Consider the following 20,649-nt stretch of genomic DNA (forward strand, 5'->3'; position numbering starts at 1 on the left):
CAAGTACTCAGCTTGGTAAAGAGACAACACTGAACATTACATCTCCAGCGTGTACACAGACCCTGTACTATACACCACAGGAGGTTGGGGAGGACGGGCTCCTGGTAATGTTTGGAGCGGAATCAGTGGAATGGTATCAAGTACATTAAACACATGGTTTCCATGTGGTTGATGCCATTCCATTTGCTCCGTTCCAACCATTATTATGAGTCGTCCTCCCCTCAGCAGCCTCCACTGATATACACACTGTCCTCAACCCCATAAAATTGCACATCGCAGGTTCAACACAAATGTGCGCCTGCAGGCTACAGGGACATGAAGCACAAAAAACAACAGTATATCTAAGTGTCTTAACTGCGCCATGGAATCCAAGCCCATGGCACAGGATATGCAACTCCAGATTGAAGTCAATTTCAGCCCCATAGACAGCAACATATTTCTCCTGGAACAGAGTTCTGCACCACGGACAGCAACAACACAGACAATAATTGAGGAGATTTAGCAACAGCGGTCGACTCCTGATATGGCTGTTCCAGCCGTTACATTGTCATTATAACTGTCATTTAGAGAGTCAACTCAAAGCCTCACGGAGTGTCTCTATTACTGGCGCTGGCCCATTGCCACACAGTCATTTCCTGAACATAACTATAGGAGATGTATTGTCCAGTATTGCTTTTGGTTTATGTATTGTTGAGCATGTGGACTCACAGAGGTATAAAGGTACCCGTCGCTGTTCATGCCCAGGTAAAGCCCTGTCTTCGCCCCCTGGATCGCTACGATCCTCAGACCCACAGGAATCAAGTTGAACTGTGCTGCAGAGGGACAGAAAGAGGGAGGGAGGAGATATAAACGTTAGAACATGATACGGAGATTAGACCGATCCAGAGAGAATCAAACAGAGCTTCTATAGGAAGTAATATGTGTCACCTCTGGATAACCCGCTCTTGCTACGGGTGATTCCCTGATCCACCTCTACACAGATGACACCATTCTGTATACATCTGGCCCTTCTTTGGACACTGTGTTAGCAAACCTCCAAACGAGCTTCAATGCCATACAACACTCATTCCGTGGCCTCCAACTGCTCTTAAATGCTAGTAAAAGGAAATGCATGCTTTTCAACCGATCGCTGCCCGCACCCGCCCACCTGACTAGCATCACTACTCTGGACGGTTCTGACTTAGAATATGTGGATAACTACAAATACCTAGGTGTCTGGCTAGACTGCAAAATCTCCTTCCAGACTCATATTAAACATCTCCAATACAAAATTAAATCTAGAATCGGCTTCCTATTTCGCAACAAATCCTCCTTCACTCACGCCGCCAAACATACCTTCGTAAAACTGACTATCCTACCGATCCTCGACTTCGGCGATGTCATTTACAAAATAGTCTCTAACACTCTACTCAGTAAACTGGATGCAGTCTATCACAGTGCCATCCGTTTTGTCACCAAAGCCCCATATACCACCCAACACTGAGACCTGTATGCTCTCGTCGGCTGGCCCTCGCTACATATTTGTCGCCAGACCCACTGGCTCCAGGTCATCTATAAGTCTTTGCTAGGTAAAGCTCCGCCTTATCTCAGCTCACTGGTCATCCCCAAAGCCAACACCTCCTTTGGCCACTTTTCCTTCCAGTTATCTGCTGCCAATGACTGGAATGAATTGCAAAAATCGCTGAAGTTGGAGACTTATATCTCCCTCACTAACTTTAAACATTAGCTATCTGAGCAGCTAACCGATCACTGCAGCTGTACACAGCCCATCTGTAAATAGCCCATCCAATCTACCTACCTCATCCCCATATTGTTTTTATTTACTTCTTTTGCACACCCGTATTTCTACTTGCCCATCATCATCTGCACATCTATCACTCCAGTGTTAATTTGCTAAATTGTAATTACTTCACTACTATGGTCTATTTATTGCCTTACCTCCTCACGCCATTTGCACACACAGTTTATATTTTTATTGTGTTATTGACTGTACATTTGTTTATTCCATGTGTAACTCTGTGTTGTTGTTTGTGTTGAACTACTTTGCTTTATCTTGGCCAGGTCGCAGTTGTAAATGAGAACTTGTTCTCAACTTGCCTACCTGGTTAAATAAAGGTGAAATAAAAATATAAAAATATAAATAACCCTCCCAGGCACAAAGGTCGCAACCTCACTGAACCTTAACCAGAGTGACATGAGCTATGTGGCTGATGTGGAGTGTTATAGGAGTGAGGTGCTGTCATCATATCACCTCAGCTTTACCATACTCCAACTTTACTCAGGGTGCAACACCTCACTAAAGACAGCTAAGAGGAAAGACAAGGGAAACACAAAGGAAGAGAATGAAAGCGTGTGGGAGAGATGGCGAGAGAAAACAAGAGAGAATCTCTCCAAGATGAAAGAGAGCGTGAACAACAGAGAGGATTGAATGACAGATGGCAGAAATAGACCGCAGGAAGGGGCAGAGACGGGAGGAAGGAAGCGAGGAAGGAAGAGAAAGGACAAGCCTATCTTCTATCTAGCCTGTCTCTTCTCACTCTCTCTGAGGTGTGCTGGGTTTCAGGAGTGTTACTGAGCTCTTCTACAAAGAGACCAATGCAACCATCAGAACAGGAGAACAGAGAGGAGAGATTAGAAGACAGATAGGGTGGAAAACAGAAGGTAGAGATGAGAGAGAAAAGGGAACAATTATTGCTTCCATATACTTTGAAATGTTCCCCCTAAATATCATGATCAAATTCACACCTATTCTGAAACCTATACCTATTGCAATAAGGAGCACAATGTCTTTGTCAACATGTGATGGTTGTCTGTTTATTTGCAGATCTTGCTGTGTGTGAGGGGGCAACTGGCTTCCCAATCTCTAAATATACTTGAACAGAATTTTGTCAAATAAATACTTAATATTGAAAGTCATTAAATAATTCAAATCCATATTAGAAGTCAATAAACAATACAATCAAGTAATGAAAACTTGCAAAGTGAGTGGTCCTTGAGGATGTCTCAAGTGGTTATTTATTCACCTATTGCATAACCACTATATTCTTGCAGAATGGTGTCATAGTATATCAACAAAGTAGCCATATCTATACGTCTCTGTTGTTGGGATCTCTACCTCGCCATGCTACTGTCCACTCTCTTTCATACTCATCACTCTGTGGTGTCGTAGTCGCCACGGGCCAAAACCCTATAACAGCCTCCAGCCCAATCAAAGACTAGTCTATCTCCTCCACACGCTCCACTCCACTCGGCTCACACAGACAGACAGCTGGGCTGGAGGAGAGCTGAGGACAGGCCCAGTCATCTCGAACACAGACACACATCCCTCTCTGAGCCCCTCCCTTCCCCCTCTTTCTGATCCATTCTCTCCCCTCCATCTCTATTTCTTTATTGCTCTATTGCTCCATTTCACTCTCTTTCTTTCTCTACTTCCCTCTGTCTTCTCTGCACATGACCTCACTGTATGTAGGATTTCATGGTTGAGTGATTTGCACCTTGTCATGTTAAGCTTGTCACTAACTGTTTCAGTGATTCAAATCGAGAGTGTAACACTGAATGTTTCAGTGATTCAAATCGAGAGTGTAACACTGACTGTTTCAGGGTTTCAAATTGAGAGAGAGTAACACTTAATGTCTGTGTTTCAAATTGAAAGTGTAGTATTGAATGTTTCAGTGTTTCAAATTGAGAGTGTAACACTGAATGATTCAGTGTATCAAATTGTGTGCTAACCCACTGGGCAAAAACTGATTGATGTTTCCACGTCATTTCAACAACAAAAAATCTATGTGATAACGTTGAATTTTGCATAGTCATCAACGGAAGAGAATTTTGTGTTTTTTTCACCCAACTTTTAACCTAAATCCAATGACATGGTGAATGTTCTTTGTTGATTTCACGTTGAATTGATGTGAGTTGACAACTCCATCAAAATTACATCAAATGACGTCTGTGCTCAGTGGGAAGTGTGTTTTTTGTGTTCTTTTACCATAGCCCATGTACCGTCAAATAAAATAAAATACAATTTTATTGGTCGCATACACATATTTAACAGATGTTATTGTGGATGTAGTAATATGCAGTAATATCTAACAATACACAACAATGAACACGACTCTAAAAGTAAAAGAATGGAATTAAGAAATATAGAAATATTAGGACGACATTAGGACGAGCAATGTCAGAGTCTTGATTATAATATATATATATATATATTCTGGTCAAAGTTTTAGAACACCTACTCATTCAAGGGTTTTTCTTTATTTTAAATTTGTACTATTTTCTACAGAATAATAGTGAAGAAATCAAAACTATGAAATAACACATATGGAATCATGTAGTAACCAAAAAAGTGTTAAACAAATCTAAATATATTTTAGATTTTAGATTCTTCAAAGTAGCCACCCTTTGCCTTGACAGCTTTGCACACTCTTGACATTCTCTCAATCCAGATTCATGAGGTAGTCACCTGGAATGCTTTTCAATTAAAAGGTGTGCCTTGTTAAAAGTTCATTTGTGGAATTTCTTTCCTTCTTAAAAAGTTTGAGCCAATCAGTTGTGTTGTGAAAAGGGATGGGTGGTATACAGAAGATAGCCCTATTTGGTAAAAGACCAAGTCCATATTATGGCAAGAACAGCTAAAATAAGTAAAGAGAAATGACAGTCCATCAATACTTAAACTTCTCTAGGGTAGGGGGCAGTATTTTGACATCCGGATGAAAAGCGTGCCCAAAGTAAACTGCCTGTTACTCAGGCCCAGAAGCTAGGATATGCATATAATTGGTAGATTTGGATAGAAAACAAAGTTTCTAAAACTGTTAAAATAATGTCTGTGAGTATAACAGAACTGATATGGCAGGCGAAACCCCGAGGACAAACCATCCCCCCCAAAAATTCAGCTTACCACTATTTTCAATGGCTAGTATTTTAATAATAAGGCCAAGTCCTCCCAGATTGCAGTTCCTAGGGCTTCCACTAGATGTCAACAGTCTTTAGAAAGAGTTTCAGGCTGGTTTTGGGAAAAATGACCCAGATATTGTAGTTTTTCTAGGTGGCTCCCATTTTGGCTGTAGTGTTTCCAAGCGCGTGGAGGAAAGCGCGTTCTTTCTTATTTATCTCCGGTAATGAACATACTATTCTCCGTCTTACATTTTATCGTTTATTTGCTATTAGGATGCCTAAGGTTTGATTATAAACATTGTTTGACTTGTTTGGAAAAGTTTATTAGTAATGTTTGGGATTCATTTTGTATGCATTTTGATGGAGGGAAACTGAGTGGATTATTGACTGAAGCGCGCCAGCTAAACTGAGTTTTTATGGATATAAAGAAGGACATTATCGAACAAAAGGACCATTTGTGATGTAACTGGGACCTTTTGGAGTGCCAACAGAAGAAGATCATCAAATGTAAGGCATATTTTATATCGCTATTTCTGACTTTTGTGTCGCACCTGCATGGTTGAAATATGATTTTCATGCTTTTGTATGCTGGGCGCTGTCCTCAGATAATTGCATTGTTTGCTTTCGCCGTAAAGCCTTTTTGATCTGACACGGCGGCTGGATTAACAAAAAGTTAAGCTTTATTTTGATGTATAACACATATATTTTCAAGAATGTTAAATATTTGAATTTAGTATTTTTGAATTTTGCGCTCTGCAATTTCACCGGATGTTGGCCAGGTGGGACGTTACCGTCCCACGTACCCTAGAGAGGTTTTAAGATATGGTCAGTCAATCCAGAAACTGTCAAGAACTTTTAAAGTTTCTTCAACTGCAGTCGCAAAAACCATCAAACGCTATGATACTGGCTCTCATGAGGACTGCCGTGGAAAAGGAAGACCCAGAGTTACCTCTGCTGCAGAGGATAAGTTCATTAGAGTTACCAGCCTCAGAAATTGCAGCCCAAATAACTGCTTCACAGAGTTCAAGTAACAGACACATCTCAACATCAACTGTTAAGAGGAGACTGCATGAATCAGGCCTTCATGGTCAAATTGCTGCAAAGAAACGACTACTAAAGGACACAAAAATCAAGAAGAAACTTGCTTGTGCCAAGAAACATGAGCAATGGACATTAGACAGCGGGACTATTATTTGTTTTTTGTTTTTTTAATATATATATATATAGTTGAAGTCGGAAGTTTACATACACCTTAGCCAAAGATATTTAACCTGTTGGGTCTAGGGGGCAGCATTTGCACGTCTGGATAAAAAAAATGTACCCGATTTAATCTGGTTACTAATCCTACCCAGTAACTAGAATATGCATATACTTATTATATATGGATAGAAAACACTCTAAAGTTTCCAAAACTGTTTGAATGGTGTCTGTGAGTATAACAGAACTCATTTGGCAGGCAAAACCCTGAGACATTTTCTGACAGGAAGTGGATACCTGGTGTGTTGTATTGACTTTAAACCTATCCCATTGAAAAACACAGGGGTTTAGGAATATTTTGGCACTTCCTATTGCTTCCACTAGATGTCACCAGCCTTTACAAAGTGTTTTGAGTCTTCTGGAGGGAGATCTGACCGAACAAGAGCCATGGAACGGTGATGTCCCATTAGACACCTGGCGCGCTACTTCATGTTGGGTACCCTCGTTCCAATACGTTATAAAAGACTATGCATTCGTCCACCTTGAATATTATTCATGTTCTGGTTAAAAAAGGCCCTAATGATTTATGCTATACAACGTTTGACATGTTTGAACGAACGGAAATATATTTTTTCCCCTCGTTCATGACGAGAAGTCCGGCTGGCTTACATCATGTGCTAACGAGACGGAGATTTTTGGACATAAATGATGAGCTTTTTTGAACAAAACTACATTCGTTATGGACCTGTGATACCTGGAAGTGACATCTGATGAAGAGAATCAAAGGTAATGGATTATTTACATAGTATTTTCGATTTTAGATCTCCCCAACATGACGTCTAGTCTGTATCGCAACGCGTATTTTTCTGGGCACAGTGCTCAGATTATTGCAAAGTGTGATTTCCCAGTAAGGTTATTTTTAAATCTGGCAAGTTGATTGCGTTCAAAAGATGTAAATCTATAATTCTTTAAATGACAATATAATATTTTACCAATGTTTTCTAATTTTAATTATTTAATTTGTGACGCTGACTTGACTGCCGGTTATTGGAGGGAAACGATTTCCTCAACATCAATGCCATAGTAAAACGCTGTTTTTGGATATAAATATCAACTTGATAGAACTAAAAATGCATGCATTGTCTAACATAATGTCCTAGGAGTGTCATCTGATGGAGATTGTAAAAGGTTAGTGTATCATTTTAGCTGGTTTTATGGTTTTGGTGACCCTGTCTTTGACTTGACAAAACATTACACACAACTCTTGTAAATGTACTGTCCTAACATACTCTAAATTTATGCTTTCGCCGTAAAACCTTTTTGAAATCGTAAAACGTGGTTAGATTAAGGAGATGTTTATCTTTCAAATGGTGTAACATAGTTGTATTTTTGAAAAATTTGAATTTTGACATTTATTTGGATTCAAATTTGCCGCTCTTGAAATGCACCTGCTGTTGATGGAGTGCACCACGGGTGGCACGCTAGCGTCCCACCTAGCCCCAAGAGGTTAAACTGTCACGTCCTGACCAGCAGATGGAGCTGGTGTAGTAGTTTGGGGGTCAGGACGTGGCAGTCTGGTGTGTGTCTTGTGACTCCTGATCAGGAACAGCTGGGAATCGTTGTTCCTGATTGGGAGTCACATATGTAGGAGTTGTTTGTCACTGGGGTTTGTGGGTAATTGTTTCTTGTTTAGTGTGGTTGCACCTGACAGGACTATTGGCTGTCAGTTTCCTTGTTTTTGTTTTGTATAGTGTTCTTTCTAATTAAATTGAAAGATGAATACTAACTCCGCTGCATTTTGGTCCATTCCTGAAGACAGCCCTTACATAAACTCAGTTTTTCACAATTCCTGACATTTAATCCTAGTAAAAATTCCCTGTCTTAGGTCAGATAGGATCACCACTTTATTTTAAGAATGTGAAATGTCAGAATAATAGTAGAGAGAATGATTTATTTCAGCTTTTTATTTCTTTCATCACATTCCCAGTGGGTCAGAAGTTTACATACACTCAATTAGTATTTGGTAGCATTGCCTTTAAATGGTTTAACTTGGGTCAAACATTTCAAGTAGCCTTCCACAAGCTTCCCACAATAAGTTGGGGGAATTTTGGCCCATTCCTCCTGACAGAGCTAGTGTAACTGGTTTGTAGGCCTCCTTGCTCGCACATGCTTTTTCAGTTCTGCCCACAAATGTTCTATAGGATTGAGGTCAAGGCTTTGTGATGGCCACTCCAATACCTTGACTTTGTTGTCCTTAAGCCATTTTGCGACAACTTTCGAAGTATGCTTGGGGTCATTGTCCATTTGGAAGACCCATTTGCGACCAAGCTTTAACTTCCTGACTGATGTCTTGAGATGTTGCTTCAATATATCCATATAATTTTCCTTCCTTATGATGGCATCTATTTTGTGAAGTGCACCAGTCCCTCCTGCAGCAAAGCACCCCCACAACATGATGCTGCCACCCCCGTGCTTCACGGTTTGGATGGTGTTCTTCGGCTTGCAAGCCTCCTCCTTTTTCCTCCAAACATAACGATGGTCATTATGGCCAAACTGTTCTATTTTTGTTTCAACAGACCAGAGGACATTTCTCCAAAAAGTACGATCTTTGTCCCCATGTGCAGCTGCAAACCGTAGACTGGCTTTTTTTATGGCGGTTTTGGAGCAGTGGCTTCTTCCTTGCTGAGCGGCCTTTCAGGTTATGTCGATATAGTACTTGTTTTACTGTGGATATCGATACTTTTGTGCCTGTTTCCTCCAGCATCTTCACAAGGTCCTTTGCTGTTCTTCTGGGATTGATTTGCACTTTTCATCTCTAGGAGACAGAAAGCGTCTCCTTCCTGAGCGGTATGACGGCTGCGTGGTCCCATGGTGTTTATACTTGCGTACTATTGTTTGTACAGATGAACGTGGTACCTTCAGGCATTTGGAAATTGCTCCCAAGGATGAACCAGACTTGTGGAGGTCTACAGATTTTCATCTGAGGTCTTGGCTGATTTCTTTTGATTTTCCTATGTTGTCAAGCAAAGAGGCACTGAGTTTGAAGGTAGGGCTTGAAATACATCCACAGGTACACCTCCAATTGGCTACTAAAGCCATGACATAATTTTCTGGAATTTTCCTGTCTGTTTAATGGCACAGTCAACTTAGTGTATGTAAACTTCTGACCCACTTGAATTGTGATACAGTGAACTATATGTGAAATAATCTGTCTGTAAACAATTGTTGGAAAAATTACTTGTGTCATGCACAAAGTAGATGTCCTAACCGACTTGCCAAAACTATAGTTTGTTAACAAGAAATTTGTGGAGTGGTTGAAAGACGTTTTAATGACTCCAACCTAAGTGTATGTAAAGACATGTATTCGTACATGATGGGATGTATAGACATTATGGACAGTATTTGTATAGAATATATAGTATATCTGAAGAATACATGGATAGAATAGTATATCTACTGCATGAATTGATGTCAATGGTGAATGGAGTGATGGGTGATACATTGAGTTGTGTGTTGTCTTTGTGGGTAAGGTGTAGATATGTCCGCAGGCACAGCAGTATACCAGTATCTAGTATCGCTGTAAGAGAATAGGTACATCAGCCACAGACACCTATAGCCTTGATCAGGAGTTGTTGAATGAGCAATCAACTGGTGCCAGTGACCAGACACAGAGAAATATACAATACGTGGGTGCTGGTCAGAATGTGCCAAAAAACACAGACACTATACATCACACCACTACATATCACACACACACACACACACCCCCACACACACACACACACACACACACACAATTGAATATAAAAATATGACCTGATCTTCTCTTTTATTTATGACCTTTTTTTGTTGGCCATGAACTTTCACAAACAGGTATTACTGTGCATCACTCAGGGCAAATTATCCATACCCCCATATAAGCCTAAATGTAAGAAAATAACTGTGCCAAATGATTTTCTATTTTATGAAATGTCACGCAGAGCTCTGTCAGAACTCATAGAAACTCTGCAAAAATGTCAAGAGACAAAAATGTAATATACTTCTGGTATGAAACATTTTGTGATATCATATATTCTGAAATGGTTAAAAAAGGATGTGACTAAAGACTACACCCCGAAATCCAGGAAAGTTTACAAGCCGAACAAGCCTTATTGGAATTTTTGTATTTGTATTTTTATGGATCCCCATTAGCTGCTGCCAAGGCAGCTACTCTTCCTGGGGTTTATTATGGATCCCCATTAGCTGCTGCCAAGGCAGCTACTCCCCTCCTAGGGTTTATTATGGATCCCCATTAGCTGCTGCCAAGGCAGCTACTCCCCTCCTGGGGTTTATTATGGATCCCCATTAGCTCCTGCCAAGGCAGGTACTCTTCCTGGGGTTTATTATGGATCCCCATTAGTTCCTGCCAAGGCAGCTACTCTTCCTGGGGTCCAGCAATATTAAGGCAGTTTATACAATTTTAAAAGCATTACAATACATTTACAGACTGTGTGCCCTCAGGCCCCTACCCCACCACTACCACATATATACAGTACAAAATCCATGTTTACGTGTGTGTATAGTGCGTATTCTATCGTGTCGTGTGTGTATGCATGTGTCTGTGCCTGTGTTTGTGTTGCTTCACAGTCGCCGCTGTTCCATAAGGTATTTTTTTATCTGTTTTTTTAAATCTAATTTTACTGCTTGCATGAGTTACTTGATGTGGAATAGAGTTCCATGTAGTCATGGCTCTATGTAGTACTGTGCGCCTTTCATAGTCTGCTCTGGACTTGGGGACTGTGAAGAGACCTCTTGTGGCATGTCTTGTGGGGTATGCATGGTTGTCCGAGTTGTGCGCCAGTTGTTCAAACAGACAGCTCAGTGCATTCAACATGTCAATACCTCTCACAAATACAAGCAGTGATGAAGTCAATCTCTCCTCCACTTTGAGCCAGGAGAGATTGACATGCATATTTAATATTAGCTCTCTGTATGCATCCAAGGGCCAGCCGTGTTGCACTGTTCTGAACCAATTGCAATTTTTCTACCATAATTTCCGGACTATTAAGCGCACCTGAATATAAGCCGCACCCACTGAATTAAATAAAAAAAATTATTTGGAACATAAATAAGCCGCAGGTGCCTACCGGTACATTGAAACAAATTAACTTTACACAGGCTTTAACGAAACACGGCTTGTAACAAAAATAAATAGGCTTTAACGAAACACGGCTTGTAACAAAAATAAATAGGCTTTAACGAAACAAGGCTTGTAACAAAAAATAAAAAATTAGCAGTAAGCTTTAGTTGTCTTTTTGCACTGAGTCAAATCCTCACGCTGCTGTTTCCAACGTCTTATCATCGACTCATTAAGACCAAGCTCCCGTGCAGCAGCTCTATTTCCTTTTCCAACAGCCAGATTACTCGCCTTCAACTTGAAAGCTGCATCATATGCATTTCTCCATGTCTTTGCCATGATGAGGGTGACAAAATGACTACTGTAATCAGAATGATGGGAAGTTTGAGAGCGCTCGATTTAATCTAAACAGTAAACAAAAAAGTTGTTTGACCTTAACCCGTTCGGCAATTTCATTGGTCTAATGAAAGCTTCATGCCGCCAAAAAACTGAGCACGTCACAGAATGTTTTTTTTTTTTTTTTTTAATTGAAAGCGGGAAAAATCCATATATTTGCCGCGTCATTGTTTAAGCCGCGGGGTTGAAAGCGTGGGAAAAAAGTTGCGGCTTATAGTCCGGAATTTACGGTAAATCCTTTTCTGTGGCACCTGACCACATGACTGAACAGTAGTCAAAACTAGGGCCTGTAGGACCTGCCTTGTTGACTGTGCTGTCAAGAAGGTAGAGCAGGGCCTTATCATGGACATCTTGCTCTTTTGCACCCCAGTATCTCTACTTGCCCATCATCATCTGCACATCTATCACTCCAGTGTTAATGCTAAATTGTAATTATTTCGCCTCTATGGCCTATTTATTGCCTTACCTCCCTAATCTTCTACATTTCCACACACTGTACATAGATTTTTCTATTGTGTTATTGACAGTACGTTTGATTATGTGTAACTCTGTGTTGTTGTTTTTGTCGCACTGCTTTGCTTTTATCTTGGCCAGGTCGCAGTTGTAAATGAGAACTTGTTCTCAACTGGCTTACCTGGTTAAATAAAGGTGAAATAAAACATTTAATAAAAATACTTCTCCCCATCTTAGCTATTGTTGTATCAGTATGTCTTGACCATGACGGTTTACAATCCAGGGTAAGTCCAAGCAGTTTAGTCACCTCAACTTGCTCAATTTCCACATTATTTATTACAAGATTTAGTTGAGGTTTAGGGTTTAGTGATTGATTTGTCCCAAATACAATGCTTTTAGTTTTAGAAATATTTAGGACTAACTTATTCCTTGCCACCCACTCTGAAACTAACTGCAGCTCTTTGTTAAGTGTTGCAGTCATTTCAGTCGCTGTAGTAGCTAACATGTATAGTGTTGAGTCCTCCGCATACATAGACACTCTGGCTTTCCTCAAAACCAGTGGCAATTCATTAGTAAAGATTGGAAAAAGTAATGGGCCTAGAAGGCTGCCTTAGGGAATTCCTGATTCTTCCATTAAAGAACACCCTCTGTGTTCTGTTAGACATGGACATGATGACTTAAGGGACCTATGGTCTGTAATTCGCAAGGCTGAGCACTTATTTCTACATTGTAAAGATTGGAATACAAGATAACATTTTAGAAAGTTATTTAAGATAATAGACGGTCTATTCAAACTGAGATATCAGAGAGGAGATACAGACAAGAAATCCTCCAAAGTTCTGGAACCAAATAAATAAGTTGGGGCCAAAACGTCATAAGACAATTCCAATGGAAGTCAGGGAAGAGCATCAGGGGTTGAACTCCGATATCACACAGATACTTCATGAGTGGGGGAAGGGGTTTGCAAGTTTGTTGTCAGGTAAGGAAAATATGGCATATTTTATTAAGGAATACTTTTATAAAGACATGCTCCCTGAAAACTAAACTTGAAAACAAAATATATGCAACCCATACCTAAGTGAGGAGTTGTCTTTGGTAGAAGTTAAGAAGGCGATTGATGCTGCAAAAAATGGGAAAGCTTTTGGCATTGTTGAACTGCTTAATGATGTTTTAAAAGCCACTCAATTAATTGAAGTTATAAATTGCTTGCTCCAAATGTGTTTTGAATACAGTATACTGCCATCCACTTGGTATAGAGTTAGTCTATAGTGAATCCCATTCCCAAATCTTCAAAAGAGAGTGCAACTGAACTATAAAGGCATGATGTTACGGATACAGGTATCCTGAGTGTGTATCCTGTGTGTGTGTTGTCGTGTCTTTGGGGTACCATTAAACGGAAGATATGTTTATCAATTAGCTCCCTGTAATTATTATCACGCGATTAAACTGATTAATCGTTTAATTGTAATTAACTAGGAGATCGGGGCACCAAGGAGAATATTCAGATTACAAAGCTATAATTTTCCTAATATAACTTTCCTGTACTATAATATTATATTCTATTATAGTATAGGCCGATTATCTTCTGGTTTAAATGGTGTATTTTACCTCGAGTCCAGTCTCATTCCAAACGTCGTAAATTGTTGTATCTGCACGAACCCAGTCTTTACTAAAATCATCCATACATCAATTGTCTTAAAATCATTTATTTACTACACTAAGTAATTAACAGAAAAACATACAAACAGTAATTATCGTCACAAAGGATTGGTAGAGGAATGTGCCCTTGTGGGCTAAACAGGCAGGTCGGCCTGTTGAACAATGGGTCATAAACGGTCAGCTGAGAAGTTGCACAGAGTTCATTAATATTAACAATTGACAGTTGAAGGCTCACTCATTCGGGAACAATTGCAATCAATATATATTTACGCTCAGTGTGTCGTCGTGATCCTTGTTCGAGAGTTCTGTTCTGTTGGGGAGTTTTGTCCGCGTTCTCTCTCTCTCTCTCGGTTAGAATGGATCTTTCAGAGCGACATTCATTAATGTCGTCATAGAATGGTTGTTTCGTTGGTCTTCGCGTTCGATGATATAATTTACTTAACTGCAGACTAATAATTAATATCAAAGACTTGTTCTTATTCTGTCGGTCTCGATAGTCTAAAAGTTAACCACGTGGTATAGTTCACTTTCAGTAGAGTACTTGGTCAAACCTCTGGCCATAGAGTGTAGGCCTGGTCTGAAGAAATGTAAATCAGGGGGTGTTTTATAGTGCCCATAGAACAGGCTTGTCAAATGACGCCTGGTCCTGTATGGGTCCCTGGGGCCGTGCCTATGACTGAGTTAGATTTGGTTACAGAAATACAATTCTATCACATTACATCAGTACATAGCATCTCAATGTCTTACAAAAGCTTTATCCTTATTAATACATTCTATACAACCATTATGATGCTATTATATAAACAGTTTTATGGTAATATGGCTATATTGTCTCTTCTGAGTATCACAAAATTGTACCAAGCGGATCAGTTCGTAGCTGGATTCTTCACCAATCTTCTATACCTTCTCCAGCACACACAAAATGTCGCTTGGCTCTCCAATTCTATGAGTTGGAAGAATTTCCTGTGTCTCTCTATGGGCCATGTGGCCAGAGACTCTCCTGGAATTTGAGAGTTTTTACAACCCTTTACACACAGGGTGGATTGGGGGGGAGTCAACTGTCCTCCCTGTACCAAAAGAGGCCAACGTCATGACAGTGTGTATTTCTTTTCTCTCCTTCTCCCCTCACAGGTGACAATCATCATTCCCCAATCAGTCACCAATCAGTCATCAATCAGAAGACACCTGCTCCTTTTCCATTACCCTATCACATCCCTTTCCCTTGGTTTAAAAACCTAGTCAGTTGTTTTCTCTGGAGCTCGATCTCTCTGTGGCTCAATCTCTGTCATTCAATTGCTCTCTTTGTATGCAGAGATCTCTCTTTTGTTTTGCACCTACATGTGACATTTGTCCGGTACCTGTGAGTTTTGTTAAAGTGTTGACTGTTTGTTTGATGGTGGCAAAAAGGGGTACCAAGACCAGTCGCCCATGGGCCTACCTTACACGTAGGAAAACAGTGTCTAAATACACTTAAAAATAAACCAATAGTGTTTGATGATAAATTTAAGTTGTCTGTGGTTATTAGTTCTCACTGTTTCTTTTCACTATTATGATTTGCATGAGTTATGTTACGGGTCTCGTTTCCATCCCCCCTAGACTGCAGGGCCAAAGGGATTCGTAACACATGAGTTTACTAAATACAGTCTCTAAATTATATTCAGCAGGTTAATACATTTTTGGCAGATCTAAACATTCTGGTGGAAGAACAAAATGGTTGTCATAAATCCAGAGTCTGTATCAACCGTATCTTCTCGGTCTGCACAATAGTCAGAAATAGATTACAGGAAAATAAGCCTACTTTTGCATGTTGCATTGATTTCCAGAAAATAAGTATTTTAGCCTATAGATTGATAAAGACAGGGGTTGATGAAATTTTATCACCTAATCTAGTCTCTCTACAAAGCACCAAATGCCTGTGTGCGTGTTAAAAATATCGTACAGATTGGTTTCCCACGCCCCCGAGTGTAAACAAGGAGACACATTATCACCCACTCTGTTTGCTATGTTTATTAATGATTTGGCGAAATAAATTAAACAGTTAAATATTGGAATAAGCTATGATGATGAAATGTTAAGTATACTCTTATATGCTGATATTATTTTGATGGCAGAAACTGAACAAGGCCTGCAGAAAATGTTATTTGCAGTCAATTGGTGTGAATAGAAAAAACACAATGCATTTTAGTAAACCTGGTACTAGGAGAAGTGTTTATCAGTTTTCAAGTGGGCCTTCGTGAATCAGCAAACAAAATAAATGAAGGGTGCTTAACAATGAGAATGGCTTACCAACAAGGCTAATTCTGAGGAAGACAAAATGTAAAAACGTTAGTCATCTGTTCACATCCTGTACAATTGATTAAAGTGAGCAAAAATAAATCACACTGCCTTTTTTTGTCGAGTTCACCACCTCCTTTTTACTTCGAATTAGTCGTTTTGGAAGTTTTTGTTGGTCAGCCATTCTCATGTTTTTCGGTTTTGGTAAAGAAATTCTTGAGTTTACTAGCAATTATAAATATTTGGGTCTTTATTTTTGAACATTTGACCTTTCTATACAGTACATCTGCCCTGGACGACGCAGTAAATAGAGCTCTTGGGGAAGTTATAGGAAAAACAAAACACTGAAATATATTGGCTATGCCACATATTCCAAATTGTATCAGACATGCGAGTGTCCTGTTTTGGACTACTCAGCATGAGTGTGTGGTGCTGTGAGGTATCTCAAAAACATAACAGAGCAGTACGTTATTGTTTTAGGCATCCACAAGTTTGCACCTATATTGGCAATAACTGAAGACATTGGCTGGGAACCCTGTGAGATGAGATGGAAGGTATGTATGGTGAGACTTTTGAATAGACTGATATGCCAACTGTCAGAACAGCCAGCAAAGTTTTCAATGGGATCTCTCCATCGGGGGAGCCTGAGAACTGAAATGTCTGACCTTTTCCAACAGTCTGACTGTGAACATTTGTACGAAAACCAAATTAAGGGAGACATAGATGCTATTAAAAGACAACTGATGATGCCATATTAAAATAAATGGGTGGAGGATATTAAACATAAACCCAAATTGAGAACCTTTTGTTTGATTAAGGGTGAATTTGTGTTTGAGGGATATATTATGTATAACCTACCTAAAAGCAAGAGATCACTATGTGCACAGGTAAGTAAGATCAGGGATATTAACCCTGCTTATTGAAACAGGTCAGTATAATGGTTAAATGGAAGAGGAAATACTATGTAACTAACTATTGTGACTTCGAGGAGATAGAGAATTAAATTAATTTCATCCTCTATTGCCCTTTCTATCACGATATATACGCTTATCCTTTTTCCAGAAAGCCAACCAGATATGCCCTGGTATTATGTGGCTGAGCCATGAGGAGAAATTGAAATGGTTTTTTGTCCATTGTGTATTTCTGTTTGCTTAATTTTTTATAAAGCCTGGAATAAAAGAAAAAGGGTGACCTATAATTACATTTAATTAAATCCAGACATATAGCAAAGTGCACGTATGTATATAAATTGAGTGAAGGCCAATATGTCTCACGCTTTAATCTTCTCTTTGTACCAGAGCGGGTTTAAAAGGATGGGCCCCTTTTTTCAATTTTCGCCTAAAATGACATACCCAAATCTAACTGCATGTAGCTCAGGCCCTGAAGCAAGGATATGCATATTCTTGGTACCATTTGAAAGGAAACACTTTGAAGTTTGTGGAAATGTAGGAGAATGTAACACATTAGATCTGGTAAAAGATAATAGAGGAAAAAAACCAACTGTTTTTTTTTGTATTTCTTTGTACCATCCTGTTTGAAATGCAAGAGAAAGGCCATAATGTATTAATCCAGCCCAGGTGCAATTTAGATTTTGGCCACTAGATGGCAGCAGCGTATGGGCAAAGTTTTATACTGATCCAATGAACCATTGCATTTCTGTTCAAAACGTTGTATCAAGCCCCCCCAAATGTGCCTAAATTGTTTATTATTAACTTTCCATGTTCAATACTGTGCATTCTCATCAAACAATAGCATGGTATTCTTTCACTGTAGTAGCTACTGTAAACGGGACAGCGCAGTTAGATTAACAAGAATTTAAGCGTTCTGCCAACATCAGACATGTCTATGTCCTGGGAAATTTTACTTACAACCTCAGGCTAATGCGATTAGCATATGTTAGCTCAACCGTCCTGCAGGGGACCCACCAATCCTGAAGAAGTTTTAATCTTTAAGGGATCGGTTGCCAATTGGCAATTTGAAATGAAAATAAAATGTAATTTATTCACTCTTTCATTATTTAATTCACTACACACCACACACACCAACCATCCAACACACACACACCACACACCAACCATCCTACACACACACACACACACACACACCACACACCAACCATCCTACACACACACACACACCACACACCAACCATCCTACACACACACCACACACCAACCATCCTACACACACACACACACACCACACACCAACCATGCTACACACTACACACCAACAATGCTACACACACACACTACACACACACTACACACTAACAATGCCACACAAACACACACACACTACACACTAGCCCTGCTACACACACACACTACACACCAACCATGCTACACACACACACACACTACACACTAACAATGCCACACACACACACACACACCAACCATGCTACACACACTTACAGAAGGAGCTGCTTTCGTCCCTTGTGCCGTCCATGGTGCCATCCGGATGCATATGCAGGTAGTATCCGTGCTGACTGTATAGCCTGGTCACGATGCCTTTCAACTGGGGCTCTGCAGTGAAAACAGTTAACACACAGCTTTATTAGACCGGGCCCGTGGACAGAGACATACAGGGCCCGTGGACAGGGACAGACAGGGCCCGTGGACAGGGACAGACAGGGCCCGTGGACAGGGACAGACGGGGCCTGTGGACAGGGACAGACGGGGCCCATGGACGTGGACAGGGACAGACGGGGCCCGTGGACAGGGACATATGGGGCCCGTGGACAGGGACAGACGGGGTCCGTGGACAGAGACAGAAAGGGCCCGTGGACAGAGACAGACAGGGCCCGTGGACAGAGACAGATAGGGCCCGTGGACAGAGACAGATAGGGCCCATGGACAGGGGCCGATAGAATAGTAGTGTAATAGATATTTAGGGGCGAGAGGAACTTGAAATTGCATAGAAAGGGTTAATCGAAGCGTGTCAGTATGGAAGGCAGAACAATTATTTTGATAGTCTGAGTTTACAACACACACAACCAAATATGGCTTTTAAAAGGGTATATAAATGATTAAGTTGCCAATGCAATAGAGCACACACACAGATTATAAAGGGAAAGACAGGCAAATAACGGACACACCTCTCTTCCGGACAAGGTAAACACCTTCTTCGCCCTCTTCAAGGAAAACAACACCGATGTGTGCCCCCGCCGCTCACGAGGACTGTGTGCTCCTGATCTCCGCGGCTGACGTGTGTAAGACAAGCGTGTTATGCGTGTTAACCCTCACAAGACTGCTGGCCCAGACGTGTCTGTCTTTCCCTTTATAATCTGTGTGTGTGCTTTATTGCATTGAAAACTAAGTCATTTATATACCCTTTTAACCTGTTAGGGCTAGGGGGCAGTATTGACACGGCCGGATAAAAAACGTACCCGATTTAATCTGGTTACTACTCCTGCCCAGTAACTAGAATATGCATATAATTATTGGCTTTGGATAGAAACACCCTAAAGTTTCTAAAACGGTTTGAATGGTGTCTGTGAGTATAACAGAACTCATATGGCAGGCCAAAACCTGAGAAGATTCCATGCAGGAAGTGGCCTGTCTGACAAGTTGTGTTTCATCTTGGCTCTTTTTATTGAAGACTGAGGATCTTTGCAATAACGTGACACTTCCTACGGCTCCCATAGGCTCTCAGAGCCCGGGAAAAAGCTGAACGATATCGAGGCAGGCTCTGGCTGAAACACTTTATCGCGTTTGGCAAGTGGCCGATCAGAGTACTATGGGCATAGGCGCGTGTCCGAGTCGACCGAATGCTTTATTTTCTTTCATCTGTTTACCTAAACGCAGATTCCCGGTCGGAATATTATCGCTTTTTTATGAGAAAAATGGCATAAAAATTTATTTTAAACAGCGGTTGACATGCTTCGAAGTACGGTAATGGAATATTTAGAATTTTTTTGTCACGAATTGCGCTATGCTCGTCACACTTATTTACCCTTTCGGATAGTGTCTTGAACGCACGAACAAAACGCCGCTGTTTGGATATAACTATGGATTATTTTGAACCAAACCAACATTTGTTATTGAAGTAGTAGTCCTGGGAGTGCATTCTGACGAAGACAGCAAAGGTAATAACATTTTTCTTATAGTAAATCTGACTTTGGTGAGTGCAAAACTTGCTGGGTGTCTAAATAGCTAGCCCTGTGATGCCGGGCTATCTACTGAGAATATTGCAAAATGTGCTTTCACCGAAAAGCTATTTGAAAATCGGACATATCGAGTGCATAGAGGAGTTCTGTATCTATAATTCTTAAAATAATTGTTATGCTTTTTGTGAACGTTTATCGTGAGTAATTTAGTAAATTCACCGGCAGTGTTCGGTGGGAATGCTAGTCACATGCTAGTCACATGCTAATGTAAAAAGCTGTTTTTTGATATAAATATAAACTTGATTGAACAAAACATGCATGTATTGTATAACATAATGTCCTAGGGTTGTCATCTGATGAAGATCATCAACGGTTAGTGCTGCATTTAGCTGTGGTTTGGGTTTATGTGACATTATATGCTAGCTTGAAAAATGGGTGTCTGATTATTTCTGGCTGGGTACTCTGCTGACATAATCTAATGTTTTGCTTTCGTTGTAAAGCCTTTTTGAAATCGGACAGTGTGGTTAGATTAATGAGAGTCTTGTCT

At 40.3% G+C, this 20,649-nt stretch overlaps 1 protein-coding gene across 1 annotated transcript in view; it reads right to left on the bottom strand.

Moving 5' to 3' along the window:
* The window catches only part of LOC106563170 (fibroblast growth factor 11), a 77,763-nt gene that overhangs the window by 25,817 nt on the left and 31,297 nt on the right, over positions 1-20,649 (bottom strand). Inside the window, exons 2-3 of the mRNA XM_014128475.3 lie at positions 18,409-18,519; positions 709-812 (exon numbers count right to left, since the gene is read on the bottom strand). Of these exons, the coding sequence (XP_013983950.1) occupies positions 709-812; positions 18,409-18,519 (215 nt within the window). The remainder of the gene's footprint in view (positions 1-708; positions 813-18,408; positions 18,520-20,649) is intronic.

The sequence above is a fragment of the Salmo salar genome, chromosome 11 (assembly GCF_965601325.2).
Source record: "Salmo salar chromosome 11, fSalSal1, whole genome shotgun sequence".
NCBI lineage: Eukaryota > Metazoa > Chordata > Actinopteri > Salmoniformes > Salmonidae > Salmo > Salmo salar.